Source organism: Macrobrachium nipponense, chromosome 37 (genome assembly GCF_015104395.2).
Source record: "Macrobrachium nipponense isolate FS-2020 chromosome 37, ASM1510439v2, whole genome shotgun sequence".
Taxonomy (NCBI): domain Eukaryota; kingdom Metazoa; phylum Arthropoda; class Malacostraca; order Decapoda; family Palaemonidae; genus Macrobrachium; species Macrobrachium nipponense.
In genome coordinates this window covers 34,253,084-34,271,909 of record NC_061097.1, presented here as the reverse complement: position 1 = coordinate 34,271,909, position 18,826 = coordinate 34,253,084, and the positions used below count along the sequence as shown (strand labels likewise).

The 18,826-nt window shown below is 37.6% G+C and overlaps 1 protein-coding gene across 11 annotated transcripts in view; it reads right to left on the bottom strand.

The window, feature by feature from the left end:
- The window catches only part of LOC135209101 (ankyrin repeat domain-containing protein 11-like), a 61,628-nt gene extending 43,119 nt beyond the window's left edge, over positions 1-18,509 (bottom strand). For 7 of the 11 annotated variants that reach the window (XM_064241702.1, XM_064241703.1, XM_064241700.1 and 4 more), the window contains exons 1-3: positions 16,605-18,509; positions 895-981; positions 376-654 (exon numbers count right to left, since the gene is read on the bottom strand). In XM_064241702.1, the coding sequence (XP_064097772.1) occupies positions 376-654; positions 895-973 (358 nt within the window). In that variant the 5' untranslated portion in view covers positions 974-981; positions 16,605-18,509. The remainder of the gene's footprint in view (positions 1-375; positions 655-894; positions 982-16,604) is intronic. The other 4 variants (XM_064241712.1, XM_064241706.1, XM_064241707.1 and 1 more) reach the window with 3 other exon arrangements.
- Between the last annotated feature and the right edge of the window lie 317 nt (positions 18,510-18,826).

Below are 18,826 nucleotides of genomic sequence, written 5' to 3'. Positions count from 1 at the left end.
CCAAGCACTGGGAGACTTTCAGCCATTCAGTGCATAAGACTGAGAAGAGTGAGCTGGAGTAATTGGAATCTAGGGTTATGAGAACCAGAAAACAAAGATGAATTGCAAATATCTAAAGGTGGAACTAGGAGAAAAACCCCACAGCTTCACATAGAAGTACGTAACAGTTAAGGGAGGTTGGACAACAAGACAAGGAAGTGGGAATGGAGACAGGGTACAAGACTAAAAGTGGGTACAGTTACAGGCCAAAGGGACTACCAACACCCTGCAGTGCTGCCTGCACATGAGGTGCACTGATGGTAGGTACTACCCCTCTAAGGAATTCACTAACTTGAGTACTATGTCTGTCCATAGCTGAAGAAAGTCCATACTTACCTGGTGGAGAAGGTGAGGATATCTGCATCAAGAGCGCAATCTGTTGCCTTTCCGACATGGGCATGACTGGCCGGCTGGGAGTAAGGTGTGTCACGGCTACATCTTCAGCCTTCCACCCCACTGCTCTGCCCCCACTCCCGCAACCCCCACTACCAGCGTTATTCTTTCTTTGCCCGCCAATATTGCTGAGGTTCTTTAAGCCCTGGGGTCCAACAGGAGCGTCCTTCCCTAGTTTCTCATTGGCTGCAAAATTGGAAGACGGTTTGGTTACACCAACGCCTGAGGGAATCAACAAATACTTCATACAGTATATGATTCATAAGTTTTAAAGACTGGAGTTTCCAAAACTAGGAACAACATTGGGAATACAGTAGTAAGCATTTGTATGTACTGCCTTTACCAAAATGAACTTCTCAAGACATGAGGTCAGGTTAGTACTTCAAGTCTACATAATCTTGTATGTACATATATTCAAATCAGACATTTCAATTATAGACATCTGGGAACTCCATTTTGTACCTGGTTCATTTTCCTTCTGTTCTTTGCTGGCACTGAAAAGTTTGCGCTTGGAGCTGCCCGGCTTCACCATGGTGGTCATCCATCCAGCTGAAAGAACAAACATTTTGCCTAAAAATTCAGTAAAAATCCAGATAACAATGCAGCTTATTTTTTTACAACAAATCTATTGCAGTTTTTAATGTTCCGTATTAAGTAATTCTACCTTATGCCAAGTAACAAGCTTACATGCGTAATGTCTCTTAACAACAACAACATGCATTATAAGAATCATCAACATATGTATGATTTATATTTAGGTTTAAAGGGAAAGTTACCTGTCTACATATCTTGAATTAAGAAAATTCAAACATTATATAAGTGGGTTTCCTCGCTTGTTTTATAGTAATTTTTTTTTGTATTAAGAACCAATATTTGCCAAATGCAAATATTTAATAACTTTCATAAAAAACTTTTAATAGTTACCAGTGCCTTCTGCTTCAAGTAAATCATCACTTATGAAAAAAACTACAATGCTTTTAAACAGAACATATATTCTAAGCAGTCCATTGGAAAATGTACATAACATTTAAATCTTAAAAAATGTATCAACCCTTAACAAGAGATCGTCTTTGAGAATTTAAAGCAATAGTATATTTGTCAACAAATAGGTACTACAATGGAAAAGCTGACTTCACAACCAAAAACCAAATGTCATATCCTTCCTTTTTTAAACAATAATAAAACTAATTTTACACACTCAGAACTAACTTCACCATTCAAAATGTATTCAAAAGGTTTTCATATATACTTTAAAGATTCAGCAATTCCTAAACCACAGATAATTGCTGGATGACTAGCAATCTTACATGTTAGAATTCATTTGTGGGGATTCCAATGCATACTAACTGACAAGCAGGCTTAAAAATTAGATTTTTTATGATAAAATAAATTATTTGGATGCTTATCTACTGTTAAACTAGTTTATGTCTTCTCGTACCAAATAGTGCAAAGATACTGTACAAGCAAATTTCATTCCAAATAATGTGGGTTCGAGAGCAGGAGATTGTTTGGCATTAAAAATGGGTAATAGGTGTTCAAGAACTTAAGACAACTTTGGCATTTCATATCTAGCTTACGCCTTGCTAGTTCAGCCCCTGTAATCCAAAATAATCAAGAGGGAGAACGTGAGTTTCAAAATGTTGATGTGGTTTAAATATGTACGAACTATGCAAACTACCGAGATGACTAATCAAGATACAGATTGTTTTTTTTATGTCTAAAGTGAAAAAGACACTTTGTAGAAGTCAAAGCATATAAAAAAAATCATGGGACTACAAAGGCCTGTGAGAAGACCCAGGAAATCATGGAAAAATGTTAAAGATAAAGATCTACACTTGATTGGAATTCAGGCAAAACGAGCACAAGTCAGAAGAGAGTTGAGAGAACTCATTTCACATCTTAACTCCACAAAAGGAAAGACTAGACATGACCATATTATTATTACAGTACAGTGGACAACCCCCCCCCCCCCCCCCCCCCCACCCCCCCCCCCTCCTTGTATTCATGGACTCACATATTCGTAGATTTCTCTTCGGAAACATATCTACCTATTATTCGCAGGAATGTCATGGTATTTTTCTATGAGAAATATCCACAAATTACTGTTTTTTATCAGTTTTTCATAAAATACACTTTCTGTGATAAAACTATTAAAAAAACCAGGTACGTATAAGCATTTTTAGAAAAAAAAAAAAAAAAAAAAAAAAAAAACAGGTATGTATAAGCATTAAAAAAAAGGTACTACGTATAAGCATTTTTAGTATAAAAAAAAAAAAAAAAAAGGTATGTTTAAGCATTTTTAGTGAGTTTTTCTTGGGTTTTAACTAACAAAATAGACAGTTTTAAGCATTATTATGGGGGGGTTTCAACTATTTGCGGATTCTAGCTATTCTATTCAAATAGAAATTGCATCTCCACTTGAAGATTTGAAGTTCCAATTTCACATACACAGGAAGACCATTCCACAGTCCAACAGTGTGAGGAATAAAGGACCTCTGGAACTGAGAACTTCGACAGTGAGGCACAGTTACTGCATTCGTATTGGTACTGCTTTTCAGCGATCCTGGTTGCTCTCAGCAGGAAAAGCGAATCAGGGATCAATTGTGAATGTGAAAGATCTCCACTAAAATACAACTTAAGAAAAAGTGACAAACAAGTGACCATCAGTCGATAGTCCAAGTCATAACGTTTTTGATGACGACAATGACAATGATTTATGATTCTCAAAATAAAAATTGGACCATGATAGGATTCCCTGTCAGTCTACCAGATACTCTTGCAGACACCATCCAGGAGCAGCATGGGATATACTGAGCTTGCAAGAGAATGACCCAATCAATCAGCACATTAACAAAGGAGAATGAATTGAAAGAGTACATTTCAGTCATGGTAAACGTGGCACTGACTTTCCAAATTACGTACAGTGGACCCCCCTTATTCGCGTTCTCCGATTTCGTGGACTCACGCATTCATGGATTTCTCCCAGGAACATTTCCCCCCAATTATTCATGGAAAATTTGCCTCTTCACAGTATTTTTCTATAAGAAATATCCAGAAATTCCTGTTTTTTTTTTATCAGTCATCATAAAATGCACCTTTTGTGATAGAACTATTAAAAAAAACCAGGTATAAAAATTTTTAGTGTACAGGCAGTCCCCGGGTTACGACAGGGGTTCCGTTCTTGAGACGTTTCGTAAGCCGGAACATCATCAAAAATCCTAAGAAAACTTTACTTTTAATGCTTTGGGTGCATTCAAAACTATGTAAACTGCATTTTTCATTAAAAAAAAAACTTCAAATATTGATTATTTTGCATTTTTGGTGTCATATTTCATCTGCCAGATCAGCATTTGTAGGCGTCGTAACCCTGGAAATAATTTCTGATGAATATAATTGAAAAGTGTCGTAACCTCGGAACGTCGTAACCCGGGGACTGCCTGTATTTTTCTTGAGTTTTAACTAACAAAATAGGCTGTTTTCAGTGTTTTTATAGTGGTTCCAACTATTTGCAGATTCTAACTTTTCGTGGGGGGTCAGGTACACATCCCCAACTAACATGGAGGGACCACTGTAAGTGGCAGAAAAAGTTTAAAGCAGTTGTAGACATTCTGTAACTGAGTAATCTGGATAGGTTAACACAAAATGCGCCAAACCTTCTCATCAACTACCAACATTTTCAAAATAGAATATCCATGAAAGAATATTTATTCACAGGAGTTTTTTTATATCAGACTAGCAGGTTTTGTCTAAGCTAGACCAGATGAGTACTGTGTCACTAACAAGTCCATAATAATAATAATAATAATATGTAATAATAATATGTAATAAAATAATAATAATAATAATAATAATAATAATAATAAGATAATAATAATAATAATAATAATACATAATATGAAGAACAGTAGGAGAAGGAAAACCAACCTAAGCATGGCATGGATAGACTATAAGAAAGCCTTCGACATGATACCACACACATGGCTAATAGAATGCCTGAAAATATATGGGGCAGAGGAAAATACCATCAGCTTCCTCAAAATACAATGCGCAACTGGAATACAATACTTACAAGCTCTGGAATAAGACTAGCAGAGGTTAATTAAATCAGGAGAGGGATCTTCCAGGGCGACTCACTGTCCCCACTACTCTTCGTAGTAGCCATGATTCCCATGACAAAAGTACTACAGAAGATGGATGCCGGGTACCAACTCAAGAAAGAGGCAACAGAATCAACCATCTGATGTTTCATGGACGACATCAAGCTGTATGGTAAGAGCATCAAGGAAATAGATACCCTAATCCAGACTGTAAGGATTGTATCTGGGGACATCAGGATGGAGTTTGGAATAGAAAAATGCGCCTTAGTCAACATACAAAAAGGCAAAGTAACGAGAACTGAAGGGATAAAGCTACCAGATGGGAGCAACATCAAACACATAGATGAGACAGGATACAAATACCTGGGAATAATGGAAGGAGGGGATATAAAACACCAAGAGATGAAGGACACGATCAGGAAAGAATATATGCAGAGACTCAAGGCGATACTCAAGTCAAAACTCAACGGCGGAAATATAATAAAAGCCATAAACACATGGGCAGTGCCAGTAATCAGATACAGCGCAGGAATAGTGGAATGGACGAAGGCAGAACTCCGCAGCATAGATCAGAAAACCAGGAAACATATGACAATACACAAAGCACTACACCCAAGAGCAAATACGGACAGACTATACATAACACGAAAGGAAGGAGGGAGAGGACTACTAAGTATAGAGGACTGCGTAAACATCGAGAAACAGAGCACTGGGGCAATATCTGAAAACCAGTGAAGACGAGTGGCTAAAGAGTGCATGGGAAGAAGGACTGATAAAAGTAGACGAAGACCCAGAAATATACAGAGACAGGAGAAAGACAGACAGAACAGAGGACTGGCACAACAAACCAATGCACGGACAATACATGAGACAGACTAAAGAACTAGCCAGCGATGACAATTGGCAATGGCTACAGAGGGGAGAGCTAAAGAAGGAAACTGAAGGAATGATAACAGCGGCACAAGATCAGGCCCTAAGAACCAGGTATGTTCAAAGAACGATAGACGGAAATAACATCTCTCCCATATGTAGGAAGTGCAATACGAAAAATGAAACCATAAACCACATAGCAAGTGAATGCCCAGCACTTGCACAGAACCAGTACAAAAAGAGGCATGATTCAGTAGCAAAAGCCCTCCACTGGAGCCTGTGCAAGAAACATCAGCTACCTTGCAGTAATAAGTGGTACGAGCACCAACCTGAAGGAGTGATAGAAAACGATCAGGCAAAGATCCTCTGGGACTATTGGTATCAGAACGGATAGGGTGAATACGTGCAAACAGACCAGACGTGACGTTGATTGACAAAGTCAAGAAGAAAGTATCACTCATTGATGTCGCAATACCATGGGACACCAGAGTATGAAGAGAAAGAGAGGGAAAAATGATAAGTATCAAGATCTGAAAATAGAAATAAGAAGGATATGGGATATGCCAGTGGAAATCGTACCCATAATCATAGGAGCACTAGGCACGATCCCAAGATCCCTGAAAAGGAATCTAGAAAAACTAGAGGCTGAAGTAGCTCCAGGACTCATGCAGAAGAGTGTCATCCTAGAAACGGCACACATAGTAAGAAAAGTGATGGACTCCTAAGGAGGCAGGATGCAACCCGGAACCCCACACTATAAAATACCACCCAGTCGAATTGGAGGACTGTGATAGAGCAAAAAAAAAAAAAAAAAAAAAAAAAAAGCAAAAAAAAAAAAAAAAAAAAAAAAAAAAAAAAAAAAAAAAAAAAAAATACATAATATATAATAATAATAATAATAATAATAACAACTATAAAAATAAAAAAGTTCAACATCTCTAAACTGGAATCCCAATAGATTATTTATTTCACAACCTCAAATTAATTTCCATTAACAGAGGGTGGCTCCAGAGAGAGAGAGAGAGAGAGAGAGAGAGAGAGAGAGAGAGAGAGAGAGAAAAGCAATAATTATCTCTCATAATGGGTCAGCTTTAAAAATAAAAATGTCAAGATTATCTATTGCCTTTCTCTGAATAAAGTAACTGCAAAACAATCTCGTAAAGAAAGCAAAGCAGGCAGATTCGAACAGACCTGAAGACCCACCAGGCTGACGACCAAAAGGACACCTGGTTAATTAACCAGTTACATTCCATGACCTTTAATTTCTAGACGCAAATCCCTCGCACAAGAGAGAGAGAGAGAGAGAGAGAGAGAGAGAGAAAAGAGAGAGAAGAGAAGAGAGAGAGGAAGAGAAGAGAGAGAGAGAGAGAGAGAGAGAGAGAATTTCAATGAACAAAAATTCTTCTATTTCGGTACAACACCAAACTTCATGATCTACCACAAGAAATGTTAAAATGATAATCTATCACTCAAAAAGGCAAGCTGAACCAAAAGCTGTCTCCCTGTGAGCACTAAATAGCATAACCTTTGCTAGAAAAGGATTTTACGAGTGTTACCCAGCAAAAATACATTGACATTTCTTCAATATATACTATTCTAAATAAACGAGAATGCCACAATCCCATACTGTGCTGTCAAACAGATTCCAATACATAGTGTATTGCCCCCTACATTATTCACAACAACTACTGACCATTTTCTCTCGTTTTTTTACTCCCATGTATGAATATTTCACACACCAGAACTCCTCTATCGACAAACACTTAAAAGGTCAAAATCACCTTTGAAGAGTAGTACTCTTCTACACAGTGCAAATAAGCCTCTCTACTATCCACACTTATACTATCTTCACCAATTGTAAGATAGCTTCAGTAAATTTATATTCAATGAGACAAAAAGCCCAATTAACTTACTAAGAATACTTCTACAGAATAGAATTGTCATCTAAAAAGGGAATAAAAACAACTAAACAGGACAACATACAGCAGTACATCAGAAAAATTTACAGTAACATTCCAGACTCTTCAAAAACATACAAGCATCAATATATATATGTACTATAGCTTGACAAGAAGACATTACTACAAGTTTACAGAAGCTGGTTCCAGATCTTAAGTGCTCTGAAAACTGTGTAACAACTACTAATTCAAAAACAAAACAGTGAAAGATCCATACTCAAATGAGCTCAACATATGACCTTCAATAAATGATTTTATTTACTGAAAAAAGACAGAACAATAGCAAATTTGTGGCGGTAACCCTCAGAAAAAGAAAATGATCAATCAATATCCAGGTTTCCGACAGAATCTAATGATTTTTAGGCACTGCAAAAAATGAAAGGTCAGATCAAATCTTACCCATAACTATACTTGTCAAGCTCTTGAGTCACTAACTTCAAATTATGAAGAAATAAATGTTTCACAATGACTTACAGAAATGCTCAACTCTTAATGTGTTGATAAACCCTGACATACAACTGAAAAGAATACCACTGGGATCTCAAACTCAACACAAGCACAGTACTCTATGAGAAATCAATATCCAGACAATTCTTAATTCATCTAACTTCAGACAGAGAATTTTCGGTCATGATATTTGGTAGGAAAGGTCAGACATTCTGCAAGAAACCAAAGTGTCCAAACTAGGGTTCCAGTCATACAGCGTATTATTTAATACTGTAATTTTCAGAAGCCTTTTTGTGATTTCCTTTGACAATTTTATTCCTTTTTTGTTTCCTTGAAGGTTCTCTCTAGATGAGAGGATTTGCCAAAGCTATTGGAGTGTTACAAAAATGAAAAAAAAAAATCTGACTACAGTCTTTGATGGAGACCTCAGCCTGTTGCCCTTTGAACATCTGGATAAAAAAAAAAAGAAGTAAAAACGACTTCAACTTGAAAATAAGCACTAATACATTTGAAAATGACCACCAGTAAATTTTACACTGTAAATGGATTTCTCTCAAGAATATTGTATGCTAAACGTACCATGACATCCAAATATATAAGATACACCACCCTACTTACGAACATTCAACTTACAAACATTCAGATATACAAACAATAAGATCACAAAATAAAATTGGGTTCAGAGCGTTTGCCTTTGTTTTGCGCACCTAATCTGTACATGCAGTACTGTATGTATAGTGTATCATTGTTTAGGATGAAAAAATGTACAGTACCATATTCATTTTATATCATACTGTACAGGGAATCCCTATAAGATTAAAGGGCAGAGTGCACAAGGCAGTGGTCAGACCAGCAATGACATATGGATTGGAAGCAGCACCTCTAAAGAAAACAGAGGGTAGAAAGTTGAACGTAACCGAGATGAGGATGCTTAGGTGGATGAGTGGAGTAACCAAAAAGGACAGGGTTAGAAATTAACATATTGGGGGTACAGTAAGTCACTGATGCATCAAAGAAAGTGCAAGAGGCAAGGTTAAGATGGTATGGCCACCTGATGAGAAGAGAAGAGTAACACATGGCAAGAGAAGTGATGGACGTGGAGGTGGATGGAACACAAAGGAGAGGAAGACCTAAGACCAGGTGGAGAGATTGCATTAGAGATGATATGAGGGAGAAGGGAGTATGGGAGGAAATGACACGGGACAGAGGTAGATGGAAGAGACTCATTAGAAACGGCGATCGCGAATTGGGATAAAGCTGGGAAGAAGACGACGATGACTGTACAATGAGCCCCCTTGTTAGGACGGGGGTTCCGTTCTTGAGACACATTATAACCCGAAAATCATCGTAAGCCAGAACATCACCAAAATCCTAAGAAAACTTTACTTTTAATGCTTTGGGTGCATTGAAAACTATGTTAACTGCATTCTTATTGGATTTTTCATCCAAAAAGCCTTCAAATATTGATTATTTTGCATTTTTTGTATCATATTTCTTCTGCCAGATGAGCGTTGTAGGCGTCGTAACGCTGGAAATAATTTCTGAATAATATAATTGAAAAAGCGCCTTAACCTCGGAACGTCGTAAGCCGAACCTGTCGTAAATTGGGGACTGCATGTATACATTCAAATGGCCCGGAGTAGGTGCTACATAGTGCATCTGAGTGAGGGAAATGAGGTCTATACACATATAACTTATATAACAATCGAGCTTTTTCTCAAACAAACTGTATACGTACGTTTATCTTGACTATCTATTAGGACAATCATTGAACTGCATTGTCTGCACAGTGGATAGTACGTACTTCTTTATCTTTAGCCATCTAATTTTATCTCTGTACACAATCATTTTGTTTACCAGTTACATATCATTATTCTCCTTCACTTTAAAGATTACTGGTAGACTGGTGAGAACCATAAACTACTTTAGGCTACTTTAAAGTCATTATAAGACATCTGAAGACACCCTTATTACCATAAACAAAGGTTTTTTACTTTAGTGACAGGAATAAATTCTCGCATAAAAATTAGTGACTTTCTTTTGAGTACATATTTAGTATGTAACACTTTCTTTTCAATTTCTCAATATAATTAGGAGATGTGTTCAATACCACAGCTGCATTCAGATTCCTAATTCATTTGCAAGTATATACTATCAAAAATTATGTTCCATCCATGTTAATATTATTCTGTGTAAAATTTCATGGAAATCATATCTATACTATATGAAAGTAGTATTGTGTATAGTTCAGAACATTAGAAATAATGTTACAATTATATTGACATTCTCTACATAGTACTATAAAGAACAAGAGGAACACTTAATGTATAGGTAATGTCACCCTGATACAGAATACTGGCAAGCTTTCATGTTACCTTATGAGAATGTTTGTTTTGTGATCAGATTAATGTCAATTTAAATTAAAAGCATAGCATTTAAAAGCCCTGTAAAACCAGATTGCTAATAACTGGGGACTGCCTGTAGTCCGAGTTTGCTTTGCTTTCAGTGCATAATTTTCCAGTAGTATTAAGAAGCTCTTATACTAAGGCTTTGTAGTGCAGTGCATTGTTACACACAATTGACACAGGATACCGATTGTTCCTATTTACAATGTTTTATTCTGGTACTTCAAAATATTTCTATACATTTGTGGTAAGTTTAACTAGCCCTGACTGTCATATTTCCAAAGCTACTTTAGACTGACCCAAAGGTGTTGCTTTTAAATGAGAGTTGAAAATTGAATCAAGAAACAAAGTGAGACAGAAAAGTATGCAGACAACAAAGGGACCAGATTCTAGTCAAATGGCAGAAAACTATGTACTACTGCTAAATGTGAAACACTACAATGATTCTCAATAGTTTAACAAGTCATTGCATCAAATTTTCATACTCCCACAGAGCTGTTTCAATATAGATGTCTACAAATGAAGAGAAATACCTGAGCTGGAAGTTGAGCAGAAGGGCGAAATGAGAACATACAGAAAAAAGTACTACCATATAGTGTACTACAGTAACATAACCTTGACGAACACTGTACTGTAAGGTACTAAAATCTCTCAACTCTATAAAGTACTGACTGTACGCATAAAAAAAGTAACTTAAATCAATATAAAGTGTGTTCCCACATTACCAGCAGCATTGGTTAATAGCGATCCGGTTTTACTGCGCTCTGGTTAGCGGTACCAGTCTCTGGTCAACGGTGCCATTAACCATGTTCCATTTTATGCAAACAAGGAATACAGGGTCATTCTGAGGTGATACCGTGAGCTTCTACTGAATCAGAGAAGAGGGTAATACAGAAAAAGAACTGAAAGTGAATCCTGTACAAAAACAGTAAGACTGAAATATTGCTACTTCATAAGAATCTGATGATTGTGCTACTTGTACAATGTCACCAAAGCATTACATATGTACGAAGGAATAGGGAGGAAAAAAAAAAAAAAAAAAAAAAAAAAAAAAAAAAAAAAAAAAAAAAAAAAAAAAAAAAAAAAAAAAAAAAAAAACACACACACACACACCAAGAGGTCAGAGCTTATTACCATATACGTATTTAACTAGATGGCTTAAGTGAGAATGACTTTAATGTTTAACAAATAAAAAATAATTGAGAAGTATATGTAAGGCCAAAATATAGTTCAGATCAGCGTCTAGACAAGCATCAATCTAATTTAACCTATTATATTACATTAAGAGACGGTTAGTGCCCTGTTAACAATTGTCTACATTTTATATTTTGTTGGTAGCAAATTCTAATTGAAGGACCAAAATTCTAGAATAAGGAAGAGAGAACTGTAAACAAGAGTCCCAGATATTCAAATGTAAGTCAACACCAAAGACCTAAATTGTACTTCTGACAAACACACAGAAAAAGGAACTCACTTTCAAGAACTATAATGAATCTTTTATTCAGGAATCACCTTCACAATGCATACTGAAAAATTATGATGAAATCGAGAACCCACCAACAAATATGTAACCACTGTATCGCCCAAGATCCCCCAAGTATCCCTGAAACAGTTCTTGACTGCAAACCACGTATGTGACAGAGAACTACACACATGCCTACATGACTGCAAACCACGTATGTGACAGAGAACTACACACATGCCTATAATACAAACAACTTGTTTATGGATGGAATACAGAAGACCTCCCCATAACCCAACCCCAACAGCTAAAATCAACAAGTACTTAAAAACCCTCTAAAAATGTTTAGAACTGACTATTTTGATGGTTCAACAGCAGAAAAACCCTCTAAAAATCCTTATACCTGAGTATTTTAATAGTTTTATCACAAAAAGTTAATTTTGTCACAAAAAATTAAATGAAAATACAGTAATTTGTGAATATATCTGTGAAAAATACTACAATTAGGCAAATTTTCTGTGAATAATGGGTTGTGGTCCATAGAAAAATCTGCAAATAGGTGAGTCCGAGGATAGCAGTGGTCAACTGCGTTGAATTCAAGCTAAAGTCCAAGCACTGGGACTTATGAGGTCGTTCAGGCAAACTGACAGTAAGAAGGTTTGTAAGGTGTAACAAGAGGGAAACCCACAGTTGCTCTGTGAAACAGTTGTTAGAGAGGATGGAATGTTAGATTGAAGAGAGTATAAGCAGAGGTACAGTAAGAGAAATGAAAGAGGTTGCAGCTAAGGGCAAAAGGGACTCGGCAGGTAACCTTAAGTGATGCAGTGCAACACATTAAGTGCGGTGATGGCACTACCCCACATGGGGAAAAACCTATTTATGCGCATATTAACCCTGGTTATACAAAGCAAAGAATACAGTAAAAAGAGAATTAAATAAACAAAAGCTTTCTTATAGAGCACAGCATCAATTAGCAAACATTTTTAAAAGTAAATGTAAAAGAACAATTTATGATTACTGTACAAATGTAACCTACTACATAATATATATAGTTCGTAAATTCTAAATGTGCATTAGCCTGGGCTAAAAACAATTACATCTACCTTTATCATTTTTATTATTTCATGCAGTGAAAATAACACAAAAACAAGAAAAAACATGAGAAAGGAAGGTATTTGTGTATAGTAAAGGTATGTATGGGAGTTTCTTTCTCTCTCTCTCTTTCCCCGACACGATAGCCCAATACAGATAGTAGTGGAATGGAACAGCAGTTGTGTTACCCAACAGTGTTATGATAATGTATTTGTATGTTGGTATGGCATGCACAATTTGAATTTGGGGATTGAAAGTTTTATCCATTCTCGTTATTCACTGTCATGAATTTTATATAAATTTCACATCTGGCTTCCTTGCATAGTTTGTTTTTCAGCAAAATAACATTCACTTACATTCATTCCACATTTCACGATATTGTAATTACTACACTACAGTCTATGCAAAATTGTCCAAAGGACTGTTTTCCCCCACATGACACACCATAATTGTGTTTGGTGTCAAACCTACATAATATGCATCCCGCTTTTTTCATGTCTTGCAATATCAGTGCTTTGTCATTGTCACAACAGAATATGTTAGTCATGGCAGAACTCGAGTAGTATTAGATCATGACTCAGCCTTATCTGGCTTTAAAATGTTGCTTGTACTTATATTCTTTCATAGTTTCATGAGTTCTTCAACCTTCATCTTTAATACTATTGCTAAAAGTTGCCGAACTGAAACTATCTTATCTTAAATGAAAGTAGATGAACTTAGGCATAAAAATCACTCAATACAGTAGTATACTTGATTATGGAACACCATAATAAAAAACAACTTGGTGTAATGGAATCTATTATGAAAAAAATAATTACAACTGGAAACTTAATCCAACAATCAATTGCAAGGTGTATATATCGTGCCATCCCTTTTGAAGCTAAGAATCTGACGTTATAAATACACAGCATACTATGTACGTATATGGACAAAACACAACTAGTATAAGATAACTAATCAATAACTGTGTATGAAATGGTTATACAAGATATATTCAGCATTATACTGCTATAAATTTGGATACTGAATAGCTCTTCTTGTCATGAAAACTAGAATAAGGTCCCCTTCATTCATGCAGTGAATTGAGGTTATAACTACAGCAATTGTCTAAGCTAAACCTTGCAAGTAACTCCATGATGTTCATGAAAAATTGAAAGATTACCTACTTGTAAATCAAACATAAACCTTGAAACTACCATCTACTGACATCCTAATATGTTAATTTTACCTTAGATTAAATGTTGTCCAAGAAAACTATAAACTTCACTGAATATCAATTTATGACTATCTAATAAAGTGTTGACCAGCAAGGTGAGGGAAAAAATAGCAACTACACGTACATGTACTGTATTCTAATGTATAACAGTACTACTGGAGACTGTCCAGTTTCAATATCAAATCAATAAGAATATTAATATAATTCTATGGTATAGTCAAAAATTACTTAGAATTATACTATATGGTAATTTTTAATTTATAGTAGCCTCTGCATAAGTGTGGAAGTATATAATTCAAACTATACAAGCTATACCTCATGGGACGTTCACGAATTCCTATGAGATTTACGCTATCAACCCCAGAACTCGAGTACTTTCAACTATTCAGTCCTTAAAACTGTGAAATGATGGAGTTGGAGTGGTAGGTCAGCAAGGATGAAGAAAGGAAAAGAAATAAAAGGATAATAAAGACTAAGTAAAAAAAATATTAATAAACAAATACGTATATAATGAATGCAGGTAAGGGCTGAAGAGCTACTGTGAACACCCTTTAGTAATGTCTACAGTATAACACATGAGGTGTATTGGATGGCACACTATTTGTGTTAGTACTTCCCTGTGTATTATTTCCAACATGGGATAACATATATATACAACATGCCTTGCAAAACATGTTAAGGATGTTACTAGTAGTTCTTCAAAGCATTTTCCTATCCCCAAATATAATACTTGCTGCCTTTTAAATTTTCATCTATGCCTTTTGGCCTCTTCTAATTCAGCTGACAACGTTCCTCAACTTTTTGTTACAAACTAATCCCGCAGGCATTCACTGAGGGACAAACATGACAGTGTTCAGTTCATGCTAAGATACTCAACAATACTTGATATTAAGTTACAGGCTATAAACATTAGTGCATGGACCAAGAGAAAAAATCAAAATGTCCCATGATTCAATTAACATTTTTGTTAAAGGTTAGGAGCAACTATACCTGCAAAAGTTACTAAAAACTCATCTGAGCCAAGTGTAGGTTAGCTAACTTACATGCTATTTAGATTTGGCTAAGTTCATATCGTAAAAGTGCCTTAAATAGCATACAATTCTTGTACAGTAATGCAATAACTCCAGACTGCGGTACGGACTATCAATGACCTTTATGCGAGGCTTGAACAAAGCAATAATGATGAACTTGATAAGAAACAAGCTATGTCTTTCTTTAGCCTGAAGTAGGTGTGTTGCAAGTTTCATATTTAAGCAGAATAAGATAATATATCTATATGATAGAGCTCAAAAAAATAAATTTCTCTAATGTATAGGTACTTCTACGTGGGAGCTCTGCACAATGTTATCATTTACTATTCAAATTTTTTCAGTGAACAATAAAGAAATCAACGTATAAAATGTACAGCAGATGATATCACTTGAGAAATTTACTCTTTTCTTTAGATATGTATTTACATTCATTCTGGGGGCAGGTACTATATACAGAGGCCAGTATATATAAAGCATTTTTGTAGAATTTTGTCCATCTGTAGGGGATATAACCTGGGAAACGTATATTACAACTGAAGAAGTTAAGCCTAGTTCTGCGTTTTCCACCATGCTTACAAGCAAATAAGATATTTTCAAAGAGGATGCATCCTAACCTAACCTTCCCTTAACCTAACTTATCCAGGAGAGCCTTCCCCTGACCTGGCCTGGGGCAGCACACAATAACGTACATGGCATAATGAGGTAGATCTAGGCAATAACTCTGCGTCAGGTATTTCTTGGGAAATTATGGTTTTCTATAGTAATTGGGTTTCTTATTACAAATTTACAGTTATTTTTGGGGGGTAGACTATAATTAACCACCAGGGGCTAGTACTAAACACAGTGAAATACATTTGATGTCCCAATCCCTAGTGGCTGTCGTATTAGCGGGAACATCCTTGCAGTGCGTGCGGAGTTATCGCCTAGAATTACCTAGAATGATATAAATTATTCTTGTACTAGCTACTAATAACTTAATAACAATAATAGGCCTATAACTGCAATAGATAGCCTACTGCTGGCTCAGTGGTAAAAAAATTTAGTAGGAACAGGCCTACGCTATTTGTACACTAGTTCTATAGGTTACTTGGTGCTGACAATTATCTAGGGTTAGGCTTAGAATGAAAATTTTCTGTCGAGGCCTATACAGTAGTATGAAGTGCGCGATAATTCATATGAATAACCTAGTGTACTGCCTAGCCTAGGCCTACATAAACCAAAAGTAAACAAGCCTAGACAGCCTACATTTAGAGATCTTCATTGTAAGCCTCGGCTACATGCTGGCTAGATTACATTCTGCGTAGCCTAGAATAAGTTGGCCTAGGCTATGAGGAAAGAGTTTGTTGTGGATCTAAAATGAGTAATATTAGAAAATGTTTTAAATAGGTCTATAAGAAGCTTTATAAAACATAGATTATACATAAATTCAGTGAAATGGAGTCCTTAACATAACCTAACCTTCCCTAGGTCTACACAAACCAAATTCCCAAACAACTTAAGTTTACGATCTTCCTGACGGGCCTATAGGCTAATGCAGAATAAGGTAGTTCACACGTCACCATAGGCCTACGGGCACGCAAACGCTCCTCCTCACCTGGCAAGACATATACGTCGCCTTCTCGGGGCCCCGAGCAGCCCGTGAACCCAAGCAGCGGCAGCTCCTACACAGGCCTAGAGTAGCCTTTCAGTTATAGGCCTAGCACTTCCTTCCCGAGGGATCGTAGGAGGCCTAGGCTAATCACACGAAAAAACACTGCCAATCCCGACGCAAACATGGAGGAGGGGGATCGCCACGCGCGCACTGGACAGGCCTGGCATAAGGCCCCGGTTTTCTATTTTTTTTTTAGTATTTCCCTGTAGGCCTATACGTGCCTTTGGAGGACGGTGCCCTAGGCCTGTAGATACGAAAACAATTCTTCGCTGGAAATCGCCGCTGCTCACACGTAGGCCTACTGTAGAGGACAACCTGAGGCTGCTGCTGGCATAAGGCCCACTTTCCCGGTCCGTTTTCCTTTAGGCCTACAGATGCACCTTGGGGGCTGGAAACGTAGGCCTAAATATACAGAACTTCAATATATAGGCCTATATAAATACAGGAATGACTTTAACACAGGCCTATGGATACAGGAGACTTCAATATATAGGCCTATAGACACTGGAATGACTTTAAAACGTAGGCCTATCGACGTAATTACGTAAATATTCACTGGAATATCAAAACACGGTCACTGATCACTCGCACTGCTGGCATAAGGCCCTCCAGGTCGACCTTTTTCAGTATTCCTTTAGGCCTACGTGCCCCTAGGGGCCGACGGCGACCTAGGCCTATGGAGGCGGAAAAAGACGGGCGGGAATCCGCAGCAACAGGAGGAGTTGGAATTGGAGTTGGAGGAGGAATAGGAGGAGGAATCGGAGGCCGAACCAAGGGCGCCTTCGACGAAGGGCTCCAGCGGCCACATCCGGTTATAACTGAGACGCCGAAATCAAAAATGTCGACTGGGTGGCGTTACCCATAGCAACCAATGCATAATTCATCCGCCTCTTAGTCAATTCAGCGGGGAGAGAGAGAGAGCGTGAGAGTGAGAGGTAGGGGGGAATGCGACTATAAGATGAGGGGAAGAAGAGGAAGGGGGAAGAAGGAATGAGACTGTTTTTTTACTTTTTAAAAATTCAAATTTCCAACTCGACGGGTGATGATGATGATGGTGGTGGTGGTCTTCCTCGGGCTCCTCCTCTGTAGGGGGTCTTATTTCAGGCGATTCGAGCGAGGGAAAGCGGAGAGGAATGGGAGGAAGTGGAAGGGGGAATGGACTAAATAACAGAAGGGGAAGGGGTCGTTCTTCGATGCGATATAAAGGCACTGGGGGAAGTCGTACTTTACGTCCCGTCTCCTCCTCCGTCGGTCTAATGGAAGTCACTGCGAGAGATATTTATCTATTTAATTATTTAATTACTAATCACTTCACTTTCACGTCCATCTATAGGCCTATACAAGGCGCCTATCCCCCAGCATCAGCCAGAGGTGGTGGAGAAGGTGGAGACGATGCTGTTGGAGATGTTGTAATCTCCTGACGGAAAAGGGAATTCTGGCTGTCGTAATCTCTCACTCCCTCTCTCTCTCTCGCTTTATCTTTATCTGTCTCTCACTGTCTCTCTCTCTCTCAATCTTTCTCTCTCCCTCAATCTCGTCCCCACTCTCTCTCTCTCTTCCCTGGGCATTCACGTCTACACCGAACTTCCTTCGAAGGGTTTGTCTTCAAAGCTCCTCCATTGGCCTCTGCCTCCGTCGTGTATTATCCTACAGTCCTCCTCCTTTACAGCCTTCGTGCGCTGGCGTGCAGCATTCCGTGCGTGCGTGCGAGCGATTCACGAATGCGTACGTGACGTTCGCACCGACATTCGAATGCCAGATCCACTTCAAATTATCGATTCTTCTCGGACGAGTTCGTTTTCCCGCGCAATGAAGAACACGACGACGACGACGACTACCCGCCCGCCACCACCACCGCACCACCACCACCTCCTGTCTTGTTTTGAGAACGACGTCATCACCGTGACGTCACGCAGACAGCGGGGGAAATGTTCGTTTGTTTGAAGTTTCCGTCGTTTAAACGTCGTTAAAACTACTCTAAAATCAAATGGCGTATTTTTTCATCATATCGATTCAACGCGAAATCGCTAGTTTGCGTAATCAACATTTTTTTTTCAATAATGACGTCATTCTGTCATAGGTAGAGCATGCAGCGTTATTTCGCCATTCCGTCGCTTCAGCTGGAAAAATACAAATAAAACTATACTTGAAATTTAAATCCTAAA